The sequence below is a fragment of the Macrotis lagotis genome, chromosome X, assembly GCF_037893015.1.
Source record: "Macrotis lagotis isolate mMagLag1 chromosome X, bilby.v1.9.chrom.fasta, whole genome shotgun sequence".
NCBI lineage: Eukaryota > Metazoa > Chordata > Mammalia > Peramelemorphia > Peramelidae > Macrotis > Macrotis lagotis.
The window spans coordinates 87,209,480-87,223,489 of record NC_133666.1 but is presented as its reverse complement, the minus strand read 5'-3'; the positions used below and the strand labels follow the sequence as shown (position 1 = coordinate 87,223,489).

Here is a 14,010-nt window from a genome sequence, read left to right as displayed (position 1 = left end):
GAGCTTAAAAAAAGACACTTTCCATTGGATGTTAGTCACTGGTTCTTATCTCCGTGTTTTAATATAATTAGATGGTTATAAAAGCAAAAGGTATAATTCTAAAAAAAATTTTGAACTCAATCTTCCAGAATATCTTGTTACAATCAAAATATTTGAATTAAAAAACCCTTCAATTTTATTTTAATTATGCCAATTATTCTGAAAAACTGAAATGATAGTGTATATGGTTATTTTTACTTATGATTTAAAAGACTATTATTTTCTTTTTTTAAAACCACTGAAAAGGTTGCAAAGGGTGAAATTAAAAAAGATATTCTGAATTTTAAAAAGAAAAAAATTTAAACTTTCATTCAGATAGAAATATTTTTAAGAAATATAGTAGTGATTAAAAAAAAAACCTGTAGAACTAGGTTGACTTGTTTTAGTTTTTCTACAATCTCCTGTCTTGCTTGTTCTTCAATCTCACATTTATAATGTTCTATTTGACTATGTTCCAGGTTACTAGTTTGTATGATGCTTAAGATTAACTATTTCTTCTTCTAGCTTTCTTTTATTTTTATCCATCTCATCACATGTCTTTTGCAACATTTCCATAGAAATTAACTGCCTGTGAAGACTTTGATTTACTGATTCCAACTGTGAACATTTTGAAGTTGCTGGTTCTAAATGTTGTGTAAGGTTTTTCAACCTGTTTGTATAAAATATCAGGTTAGTAAATTACATAAGTAAAAGAAAAGTCCTTCAATTTAAATAACTTAAAAGTATTATGATTAAATTAGTTTTAATTTAACTATAATAAAATATATCATTAACCTTACAATATAGCTACACAATGCATTTCCTAAAATGGTTATTTAGGTAAATTTACAAATCAAAATCAAAGTTAAGCCTGAAAGAAGAGATTATGAAATTTTATTACTAATTCTCAGTCTGCATCATCCACATATACTACTGGATTTTTTATTGTCTTTTGAGTTCTCTAATTATTATAAGTGTGTTTTCCACCCAGAAAGTTTAGCTTCCACCTCACTTCTAGACAGTGAGCAGATATAACAATAAAATTGATACTAGATATCAGCAAATTTTTCTTAAGTCATGTTAGGCCTATAGCAAATATAAAAAATTCCTTAAGAGGAATTTGGAAAAAAAAATGAGATTACCTTTTATCATTCTAATGAGTGCACTGATTCTATGGTGATAGACTTTACTGAGAAAACAAATAAATTTATACTAATTTGAATGGCAAGACTTTAAACTGCAAAGCCAGAGAAAACAGTCTTTCTCTTCTACAAAACTCTGGTGATAGTCCCCAAGGAATATACAACATTTACCAAAGGTTCTATTCTGTAATGGCCCTCTTCCTGCTCCCCAACTGCTTCCTACCTGTTTTCTTTCAACCCCAGGGGTTAGATGACTAACTAGAAAAAAAAAGGGTTGAGTTAAAAAGTGTAACAATACTGAGTTCCCAAGGGCAAATAACTCAATAAATGTTAAGTAGTAAATTCTTTTGAGTAAATAGTCTTGAGAAATGCAAAGACCTCAACTAGGAAACTTAATGACAGTAAGATAGATGATTTTAAGCCACTTATCATTATAGGAAAAAGAAAATAGTACTACTAGTGGCTAACACTTAACACTTTTAGGTTTAAGAAGTACTTTATTTGTTTTTCTCCTTATTTACATATGTTTTTTGAAACCTCTTTAACATTTTCCCTTGACTCATCATGGTATAAGATACGAAGAGTTGGGAAAATGCTTCAATTTCATCAAATACTATAATCTTAAAAAATAGTAACTTCAGATATGTATTAGTCAATCTAGTACATACTATTCTACAAGCAGGGGGAAAAATCTTTCTTTCCCTAAAATAGAAAAGCAAGGTATAGGGACACACTGCATTGGAATGGTGGAATGAAAAACAACTAGAGACCTTAGTTCAACCAACTCAAGTTCTGTTTTCAGAGAGAATTTCCTTACCATTCAACTCTGGTTGCATTATGAAATTTTGAAATATTAAGTGATTACCTTGCATTCACACTGTCACTGCATTTGTTTTTCATCCTTTTAAACTCTCATAAAGAGTACTGCTCTTCAAATTATTTCCTGCCAATTAAGTCATTCATTTGGGAAGATTTTTTTTTCATTTTTTTAGGATTACAGAAGAAGTCAGAGCTCAGAATTTCTAAGAGGCCTTGTGAATTAATGATGTTAAAAGACTTTCTAGCATTTAGTCTCTTGAATCAGCCCATTTTTGTTTGGAATCATTATAATTGTCAGAAAGTTTTTCTTTATATCAAATCTAAATTTAGGTCTTTGCAATTTTTCTTCATGAGCAAAATAAGTCTAATATTTCTCCCACTTGACAATGTTTCATGTATTTGTAAAGCACTTTTAATACAATTTATTTAGAGATTTTCTGTGATATGGATTGTGTAATGTTAATAGAGAATAAAATTTAATATATAAAAATCTGGACCCCAAAACATCAACTGTTCATGGATAGCCTGAGCTAATATAATAAAAATGACAATTCTACCAAAACTAAATTACCCATTAGTTCCCTATCAATCAAAATTCCCAAAAATTACTTTAATGAGTTAGAAAAAGTTGTTAAGTAAATTCACATGGAGAAATTAAAAAGTCAAGAATTTCCAGGGATTCAGTTGGAAAAAAGTGCAAAAGAAGGTGGCTTAACCTTACCAGATCTAAAATTATATTATAAAGCATCAGTCATCAAAACTACCTGGTATTTGCTAAGAAATAGAGTGGTGGATCAGTGGAATAGCCTAGATACAATAGCAGGAAATGATTATAATAATCTGCTGTTTGATATACACAAAGAGTCCAGCTATTGTGATAAAAACTGTTAGGAAAATTGGAAGTTAGTGTGGAAGAAACTTAGATTAGACCAACACCTGACACCCTATACCAAGATAAGATCAAAATGGATACAGAATTTAGACATTGAAAACAGTATCATAAGTAAACTAGAAGATCAAGGAGTAGTTTACTTGTCAAATCTATGGAAAAGGAAGCAGTTTATGACCAAGGGAGAGATGGAGAACATCATTAAAAACAATCTAGATAATTTTGATTACATTAAAATAAAAAGCTTTTGCACAGATAAAATCATTATAACCAAGATCAAAAGAAATGTAGTAAATTGGGAAACAATTTTTACAACTAATATTTCTGACAATTGACTCATTTCTAAAATACAGATAACTGAGTCAAATTTTCAAAAAAAAATTCCCAATTGACAAATGGTTAAAGGATATGCAAAGGCAATTTACAGATGAGAAAATCAAAGCGATCCATAGTCATATGAAAAAATGCTCTAAATCATTACTTATTAGAAAAATGCAAATTGAAGCATCTCTGAGATACCACCTCACACCTCTCAGAATGGTCAATATGACTAGAAAGGACAATGATCTATGTTGGAAGGGATGTGTTGGAACTGTTAACTCATCCAACCTTTCTGCAGAGAAATTTGGAATTATGCCCAAAAGGCAATAAAAATGTATATAGCCTTTGATCCAGCAATACCACTACTAGATATGGATTGTATGATGTTAAGAGAGAATAAAATTTAATATAAAAATCTGGACCTCAGGAAGAGATTATGAAAAATGGTAAAAACATCACTTGTACAAAAATATTCATAGCAGCCCTGTTTGTGGTGACAAAGAATTGGAAATTAAGTAAATGTCCTCCATTTGGGGGACAGCTTAACAAACTGTGGTAAATGTATGTCATGGAACACTATTGTTCTATTATAAACCAGGAGGGATATGAATTCAGGGAAGCCTGGAAGGATTTGCATGAATTGATGCTAAGTGAGATGAGCAGAACCAGAAAATCATCGTACACCCTAACAGCAATATGGGGGTGAATGACCAAACTTGAGGAACTTGCTTATTCCATCAGTGCAACAATCAGAGATAATTTTGGGTTATCTATGATGGAGAATACTCTCTGTATCCAGAGAAAGAACTGTGTAGTTTGAACAAAGACCAAAGACTATTACCTTTACTTTAGGAGAAAAAACCCTGTTATCTTACTATGTAATTCTGCTATTTATTATACTTTGTTTTTCTTCCTTAAGGATATGATATCACTCTCATCACATTCAATTTAGATCATGTATACCATAGAAACATTGTAAAGACTTCTGGAGGGGGGCGAATATTAGGGTGAAAAGTGTAAAACTCAAAATAAATAAATCTTAAAGAAAAAAAAGAAAAAATCTGAGTCCAGAATTTTGAGGGAGATATCAAATCCCTAAGCTTGTCTGAGTCCTTGAGAACTGAAACAACTGTGTGAATTTGCCTTACAATGTGTTGCTTTCTAAACATGAGGACATTTTATATTCCCATGGGCACTAGTGTTCAATGACCTGCCACATCTGCCACATCTATGTGAGAAGATGCTGATGGTTTGGTTACCACAGGCTGTATTAAAACAATATAGACTATAGGAAAAACATACCTCTGGGTGTTTGAAGAGAGCTATATGGAACACAATATGGGTAGGAAAGTGAAAAACAGGTTGGAGGAGAAGAAGAGCAGAATTACCTTGTGCATTCAAATGACTAGTTGAAATCAAAGTTCCTCTTGGAGGTCCAGGTCTAAACTGCCTTGGACTGACAGAGTTCGAGGACCAGCCACTGACTTTTTTTTTATTAACACACATGCTTAATTAGCCTCAAACATATTAACTTCTCCACCCAATGAGTAGTATAAGGTTCATTATAATAATTTGTTATGTATATGAAAGCACGATCAGGGTAGGGGATCATACCAAGGGCATATATATGAAGGAAGGGTAGAAAGAGTTTTATCCTAAAGGAACCTGGCTCTGATGGGAGAGGTAGGGTTGAACTAAGAGTATATAAGCTTATTCTTGCTTCTGTAAAGTGGTGGATGCTCTGAGGAACTCTCTACCCACTTCTTGGAAGAACAATACTAAACATTTCCTTCTCTCACTTTGGTTTAAGTTTTGTTTCTTAGGGGGAGTTGACTGATCCTCATTTCTCACAGCCTATAACCTTCTCAAAATCAATATAAAGATAAGCCATTTTGCATTGTCCAATGTTAAGGATTACCTTATTGTTTAAATAATTAAGTCGTCTATCTACTTCAGAATGTGTTTGGTTTAGTTCTCCCTGGTAAATATCATTTTTTTCATATTGTCTTAATTTCTTTTTTTCTGTTTTCAACAGCTTTCTAAATCTGTGAGAAGGAACAGAATAATTAAGTCAAACTCCATAATACAGATATTATGCAATTGAAAAGCATTGTTTTTGACCCATTTCTTCAAATTATATTTAATCACTGAGAAGCAATAAAACTAAAAAGATTATGTGAGTTCAACAAACTTAAATCTACCAATATTCTGTGAAAATAAAAACCAAAGAAACAGTAGCCTCACTAATAATTTCATCTCTTATTTTAAAATATGTGCAATTACTGTCAGCTTTTCATTCATAGTACTTCATTGTAGAGTATTCCCCCAAATGATTATGGTCATTCTGCAATACCTAAGATATTTTCCAGTAATAATACCAGAAATAAATTATTTTTAAAAAGTTTTATGACATTTTCTGCTTTTGTTGTTTTAAATGAAGATATGTGTAAATTAGCTGGTGAAGTAATTAAATGCTCTAGCCCACTAAACATAAATGATATCATTTAATGTGATTAAAATACAAAGTTTCATGAAAAAATTTGTTTTATGAATTTAGATCTAGGCAGTCCTTAACTAGAAAAGTAAATTGGATTTCAAAAGATACTTTTTAAAATGACTTATTGGAACAGGGAATGCATTTTCCCCTTCTCTTTCCACCACGTTAGAACTAGATTTTTTAACAAGAATTTCAGTATAAGTCCACAACAATCTATTTAAATCATAATAAAGCTGAATTACTGTCCTAGAATATATATGATTATTTGAGATTCTCTTCTCCTACTGAGATAGTGGACTCTAACCTGTCACAGGATCAGAAATCTCAAGGGTGGTGGTTGATATATTCAATTCAATTCACCAAGTTGAATTTGATTACAATTAAATTAAAAAGCATTAAATGCTTACCCCTAATGTCTGTGATAGAATGCAAGATTTAGATAAGCCATGGTCAGTGTTCTTATACAACTGGAATATAAGAGCATTAGGAGATAAATACATAAAGTACTTTGTGAAGTTTGATGGTGAAGGTCATTCATTATCAACATAGAGTTCAGAGTAGACTCCAGAGAAGATGAATACAGATGGCCTAGGTGGACATTACAGGCACAGGATGGAAGTGGTATGTTTTATGGACAGAGTGGACAGAGAATAGTTCAGTTGAACTGGAGCCAAGGTCCTAAAACATGGAATAATAAAATTGAAGTGTGGAAAGGCAGGATGCTGCCCCAGTATGAAGAATGTTAAATTTCAGGCCAAGAAACTATGTAGCCCCAGAGTTCTATCTTTAATGGAAGGAATCTTGCAGCTCCCACCAGGAGATATCTGAATTTTCATTGTTAGAAGGCAGGCTCTCTATACATGTGATTGCAGTGCTTCTACCCTAGCTCTTGAGGGAGGAAAATAGATGAATTAGCACAGGTTCAATTTTGTATGTATTTCATTTTAAATTCTACAGCATTGTTCAACATCCCTGAAACTTTGAATAATCAAGTATCCCAAGCCCTGGCCACCATTAGAATGTAAGTACTCCTTAACGACAGATGCTTGCCTTTTGGCATTTTTATCCCCAGTAATTTCCACAATATTCAGTTCCAAAATGCTTAGGAAATGCTTTTTTCATTCATTCATTCATTCATTCATTCATTCAGTCAGTCAGTCAGTCATTCAGTCATTCAGTCATTCAGGCATTTATTCATTTCTAAACAAGCCAGAGTTAAGTAAATTATTCCTCTCTCCTAATGAACAAAAGAAACAACTTTAGCTTTCTCTCTTATATATGAATCCATTACATCAATTTATAGATTTTTCTTTTGTGCTTGTTCTACAAATAGTAGGAGCATTAAAATATTAACTCTTACTTTTGTATACAATCTTCCAACTCATTATTAGACTGTTGCAACTGTATCTTCTGTTCTTCAGAGTTTTTCAGCTATAAAAATTCCAAACAAAAAGACTTAAATTTTGCAACTTTAAAATCACAGTCTTGTACTTAAATCTGAAATAAGGATGCCTGTATTAAAATAAGTGCAAAAAGTCACCAAAGCTTTCACTGGTCCATCAAATAGTCAGACCCATAAGCAAAACTATATTTTTGTGCTCTAAACACCACTATATTCAATCCATTTTCATTTCATATGGCTATATGCACAATACATTAAATATGTGAAAGATTTATGATTTCAATAGCATAAGAAACTTCATCAGTGTAGATCATTGCTATGCCTAACTATACATCCTAGAGTATTACCCTGAGTCAGAGAGCTTTAAGAAACTCTCCTAGGGTCTTGTAGCTAGTCACAGTGGGTGAATTGGACTAAATTTTCCATACTCCAAGCCAATACACTATACCAAAGATGACTAATGTTAAAATGATTAATGTGAAACTTGGTCATTATGTAAAATGAAACTTCTGCTTTAGCTTTTTAAAGAAAAGTAGACTTTCAAAAAGCTACCATTCAGATATGGATTTTTAATCATTTATATTTATTCAATTATCTAAAATACAATTTTTAATGTAGTTGTATGAAAATGCTAGAAATTTGCACTAAGTATTGTTTTATGTTGGGAAGAGGACTTAAGTACTCTCTCCAAACACAGTCATCTCTCCCTTTTTATAAATGCTTATCTTACAGAAGCTTAGACTTTGTCATCTTCTGAGTGTTTATTTGGATCCTCCATGGGACCAGAGTAATCTTTTATGGTAAGATTCTTCTTTTTCTTCTGTTTTCTAACTTCCTCAGCTTATCACTGATTTACCACACTTCCAAGACTTTGGGGGTGTTAGGGACCCCCAACTCACAGGGACCTTAATTCCTCCAAGGTCTTATGAGAGGCTCTAACTATTTTCCTGGTCTATGCATTGATCTGGGGATGACTACAAGCACACACCCTTCTGCTCTGGGCCTGTGAGGAGGATACCTGCTCCTCTATGATAGTAGGGACCCCAGAATGCCACCTGGGTCTGAGTGTCGGCAAACAGCAGGGAGAGCAGCAAGACCACTGCAATTTCTCCCCACCCCCCTATGGTCTGTGGGCTGAGTACTCTGGAAGTGGCGGATGGCTTCACAGGTTGCTGCCACAGGTTCCCACTGCAGGTCAGCTCCAGGTGGCACCAGCCAGGGCTCTACACTCACTCTGGTGAGGCAAAGTTCCCTCACTGCCCCTTCAAGCTGTCCTCACTCATTAGTATAATGAGCAGGGCAGGGGAAATGATAGGACCCAATGTATGCCAATCATAGCTTGGGGTCACAATCTGATTTTCATACATTGGGTCCTAACATTTCCCCTGCCCTGCTTATTATATTAATGAGTAAGAACAGCTATTTCCTTGAGCTTGCCCAAAGGAAAAGTTCAAGACTAGCTTAACTTAAAAACAGGTGGGGCAATCTTATCTGTTTTTGATCAGATTGAGGTCAACTGCCCATAAGGCAACAATATAGGCAGACTCTTAGTTTTTGTAAAATACTCTCCTCCAACTCCTCCCTTCACATTCTTGTGAAACCCAAACACCCACATATTCCTCACAATCTCTAAAACAATTTTGTGAAGTAAAAATTATTTGCTTTTATCCAAATTACTCCTTAAAGGAAAATTAGAATAACAATAAATTGTACATGCAAAGTGAAATAGGATGGATCATCTCATTATTACCCTGTAATTTATTCATCCTGATCTCATCATACCCAGTCATGCTAGTCTTCTTGTTTAGTTCCTTGTGCTTCCCTATCTGTGCTTTGGATTCAAGATCTATCCATTCTTCCTTGCCTTGCTTCTCAAATTGCACTTTCACCTCAAAAGAACCTTTTCAGTTTCCAAAAGTATTATTTTTTTTGCCATAACCTTTTTTTATTTTTTACCTGTATTAATTTAAAATCTTCTGAATTACATGTTTCATCTGATATCATATGATTTAGTATTTAACTGTATATTGTCTTATAGTGTTCACATTTATTATCAAACTATTGCTTACTATATCTATGTCTTTGTTCCCTAATTAGATTGTAATTACTTGAATACACTGATATACTTGTGAGGCTTGGTAAAAACTCTTGAAGAGATTGATGTGGTTGGTTAAGTAGTGGTGCTGGTGGGGGGGAAGGGTTTACTAGCTACTAGTCACATCTACTGTACTTGGCAAACCTTCAAAGCCATACCTTTTTCTTTTAGGATAAAAATTACATTCTTGGTGGCTGTCAATGGCCAGAAAAAGGGGAACCTATAGAAAAGTATGGTAGTCTTCTCATTTATGTATATAGAGTATGGTGCAAAGTCACTGCTAAAGAGAAGTCATTTCATTCTCTTAACCTAGCCGGAATATCTACTAATGCACACACACACACACACACACACACACACACACACACACACACACACCACACACAAAGACACACACACACAAACATGGACAAAAATACATACTGGCATGTGTAAATATTCATACATATAAGGACATATTAAAAAATTCTGTTCATTTTCAGTATATACCAAAGAAAATTATAGCACATGTTCCTAATACCAAGTGAAGCTAAAAAAGCAAAAAAAGTTGAATTTTTCTATCTTATTAGATAAGATTAAGTATCTTATAAATATAAATTTAACTACAGTGTAGTGAACTTTAAAGGAAACAAATCAAGAGAAGCCAATGTAAAATAGTTACAGGAAAAAAGTTGGTATAATTAATTGAATTACTACCAACAACTCAATCTCAGTATGAAATGACTAGATTCAAACACATGATCATATGCACTAAAAATAAAATCTATTTTGTAATATACAGTTGCTTCTCAGGAAATAGTTGGTAGTCTTGTCATCACCCATTGAATATGTAAGAAATCACAGATAATGAGAATTGTTAGTAAGTTCACAAAAATTTATTTATCTTCAATAAAGGAAATACAGTTTTTTCAGAAACTGCAATTTTAGTTGACATTAAGTAAAAAGTGCTAGGTAAAACAATGAAAAAAATAGTCAGATGAATAATAATTATGTAATGGGATGGCAAAAACCTTTTTATAAAATGTTACTATTACCACACACAAAAAAATCAATGTTTAGTGCAGAAAATAGTCTATTTTTCTAAATTTTAAAGGAAAGCAGTTGCTACCTTTTGGAATTTCATTGAAAATATATTGTGGTGTTTAAGATGTCTACATTTGTTCAAAATTGTTTGGCTCCAAACTAGTCACATTGATAAGCATGTTTAAATAGCTATGAAAAAGGTAACTATATTTGACAATATCTCAATTCAGATGTCTAATGTGAATCATATTTTTCCTAACATAGCTTTTAAGTTATGTATTTCAAATATTTTATTCTATTGCAGTATTTAATTTAGTTTTAAGATAATTAAAATTCATCAGTATTCACTTACAAGTGATTGACTATCCGCAATGATTAAGTTAAAATACTACCCATAAAATTTCAAGGAATACACAACATTTTTAAACAAAGTAAGTCATCTTATCTAAAAGATGGGTATCAGGCTGATTTTTATCATGCTATTTTTCCTTGTCCTAACAAGTCAGAATTTTTTATAATGAAAGTTGACAACATCATTTGGCTGTTGAAAATTTAAATTTCTAATTTATCTTTATAAAATTTACAAATGCTTATCAAATGATATTGAAGTCCTTTGTCTCTTTCTTCTTTTTCATTTTATATTTACACATTTTCTTTCTTAAGTTATTACATTCAATAATTAACTCTTTATTTATCTTTTCTAGTATAAGAATTTGTTTTTTATTATCAGCAGAAGCTTTTTTCAAGAGATCATTGAACTGTTCTTGAACATCACATATTATCTTTTCTTTATTGACACTGTGGTGTTGAACATCTTTAAGTTCTTGTCGAAGCAATATATTTTCACAGTGGATTTGGGCAGATCTTTCTTGGATGGAATCTTGTTTAACAAGATAGTGATACAATTTTTCTTTTTCCATTTGAGCTGCATTTTGAAATTCGTTTACTCTATTTTGGGTCTGCTTTAATTCATTTTCAGTGCTTTCTAAAACTTGTGTCTTTTCTCTGAGAGAATTTTGTACAAAAGATAGTTGATTTTCTAAACTGTTCATCTTAATTTTAGCTTTACAAAGTTTTTGAGAAATGACACCATTCTTATCTCTTAGACTTGATAGCTCACAATTTAATTTGTCCAGTAAATGATGTGATTGTGCTCGTTCTTCCTGGAAGACTTTTTCGAGATCTAGTTTCGATGTTTCACTCTGTTCATGATCACAAATAGCAGAAGTCGGATGGGAACAGTATGATTTGATTTTTATCTCTAGTTTATCCCTATTTTGTTTTTCAGTCTCCAGTTTAGACGTCAACATTGCTTTTTCAGATGTTAGAACATTTATTTTTTCACTGTACTGGAATATTGTTTTTTTTAATGCTTCTTCATTCAGTTTTAAATCCTTTGTAAGCTCATCATTCGTTGCTTTTAAAAATTCGTTTTCTTTTGTACATAGATCCTCTTTTGCCTGATTCTTAAATTTTACTCCTTCTAGTTCCAGTTTGAGGGAGGTAACTTCTCCCTGTAGGGTATGAATTTTATCTGGCATAGCTAGTTCTTTCCCATGGCTATCAGAAATCTAAACACAATAAACAGAAAAAAAAATGCTACTCAAAATAAAATTGTGCATTCTAGTTTTTCCTTAGTAATTAAAAATAAACCAAAGTGTCAAGAAGCAAATTAGAGGAGTTGCATTTACTTCATCTTTCTGTCAGACTCAATTTTCCCAAAGAACAGACTTTAAAAACGCTACATCAATCAGAAGACTACTTAAGATACTCAGTCTACAAAAGAGATGGGCATTTCACTATATGAAACAAACTACAGTACATTTTGCAAATTGTGTCTGCCTTTCAGCATATTTTATTTTCTTCGTTGTATCCATTCTATGCCAAACTTTATAGAGGTTTTTTTAAAGTTTAAAAATTATTTTCCCATATTATCTCATTTAGGTCTTGTAACAGCCTTATGAAACAAATATTTATATTATCCTCAATTTACAGAAGAGGACATTGGTTAGGAGAAGGAAATAACCTGCTCATTGTCACACAGCTAGTAAGTGTTGGAAACAGTATCTGAATTCAGGTCTCCTCAGATTCCAGATCTATATTTTTTTATAATAGATCATTTCCTCTTAGGTGTTGAAGAATTGCAATTGTTCAACCATTAGAGTCCCTGTCCTGGTACAATTATGTTAGCTATAGACCAATAAAGTTATAATAGTCTCTCAATCTATTTTCTGATAACTCTATAAAATTATTATAGAACCCCTTTTAGTTGTTATCAAGTCCATAACTCTCATTTTGGGGATGGGAAAAGTGAGACCCAAAGTGACATCTATAGATGGTAACCTAACCCTATCCATCAAATTGTAAAATAATAATAAAAGAATTGCTGAGGACAAAGTATAAAAAGTTGATGCTGCACTTCCATCATAGCAAAGCTGTTCGAGGAACACTTAGTCCCATTCAGGGCTGGTGGAGAAAACTATATCACAAAGCTTAAAAAGCCAATTCTATGAGATACCTTCAATAAATCTACTCAAAAAATAAAATTGCGCATTCTGATGGTTCCTTAGTTATTAAAAATAAACTCCAAGGTGTAAAAAAGCAAAGTATATTCAAACAAACATAGATGAGATAAAGGAAGCACTTTGATCCCCAGGTACCAAAGTTTTACTGAGTGCCAACAATCCTAATGATTTCCTGGAAATCACTGTTGGGAAAAAAAAGAAAGAAAATGAAAAATCCTGTCTTTGGCAGTTGATGATCTTGTGTTTTTATCATGTTGCCCAATGATGAATGTGAATGAATGAATCTTTGTATTGTTTACAATCTTATTTTGAAAAATTGGAAATTGTGATACAAGAGGAAAAAGGATTATGTTCATCTCTTATATTATTTTAGAGATATGTCATTCTCCCCTACATAACCTCAAATCCTCTGTCACAATGCTTCAAGGTAAGAGAAATGCTTTCAAATCTTTATTCAAATTCATCAGTTCCATATCTGAGATTACAGAGTTCTTGGTCCCATTTGTCTTTTTTGTTCTCTAGCTGTGATTTTATTTCTCTTGCTTCTGATGATTCTTCTTGTAATTTTATAATTTTCATTTCTAAATTCTTAATTGTTCCTCTGAGTTGTGTACAACAGCCTTTCTTAAGTTCTGCTGTTTGTTCATATTTGATAACTATATCCTCGAGTTTCAAAATGCTAATGGGATCTGTATAGAAAAAAAACACAAGTAAATAAAAATATTAGTATTTTAAAATCTGTAGGATAGTAGCACTATACTTAGAATTCAGAAACACTGGCACTGATAAAATAGTATCCATATATAAGGCCAAAAATTATACACAAAAATATTATTTTGTCAATAAATTTGTGTTGAATTTGAAAATAATTTATCTCTTTTTGTCAATGTGGACATTTAAAATAATCTCAGCTACATATTTTTAAAGTACTTTTATTATTTTTTCCAGTTGTCATATTACAAAGTTTTGAACATTCTTCCTTTTACAAGCTTTTGTGTAACACATTTTTCTCCTACTTTCCATTCTTTCCCCCCTTCCCAAGGCACAAAACAAATTGATATGGGGTATACATGAACAATCATGTTTAATTTATGTCATCCTGTGAAAGAAGAGTTAGAACTAAGAGGGGAAATCATAAGGAAAAAGAAAAAAATACATAAAAGTAATTTTAAAAAGTAGACTAGTACGTTTTGTTCTGTTCAGAATTCAAAGTGTTTTTTTTTTTTCTGGTTATGGATAGCATTTTCCATAAATAGTCTCCCAGAATTGTCTTTGAAGT

At 32.1% G+C, this 14,010-nt stretch overlaps 1 protein-coding gene across 1 annotated transcript in view; it reads right to left on the bottom strand.

The window, feature by feature from the left end:
* Positions 1-11,750, bottom strand: part of LOC141498739 (ankyrin repeat domain-containing protein 26-like) — a 63,128-nt gene extending 51,378 nt beyond the window's left edge. Inside the window, 3 exon segments of the mRNA XM_074201885.1 lie at positions 399-510; positions 512-688; positions 10,813-11,750. Of these exon segments, the coding sequence (XP_074057986.1) occupies positions 399-510; positions 512-688; positions 10,813-11,747 (1,224 nt within the window). The 5' untranslated portion in view covers positions 11,748-11,750.
* Positions 11,751-14,010: the final 2,260 nt, after the last annotated feature.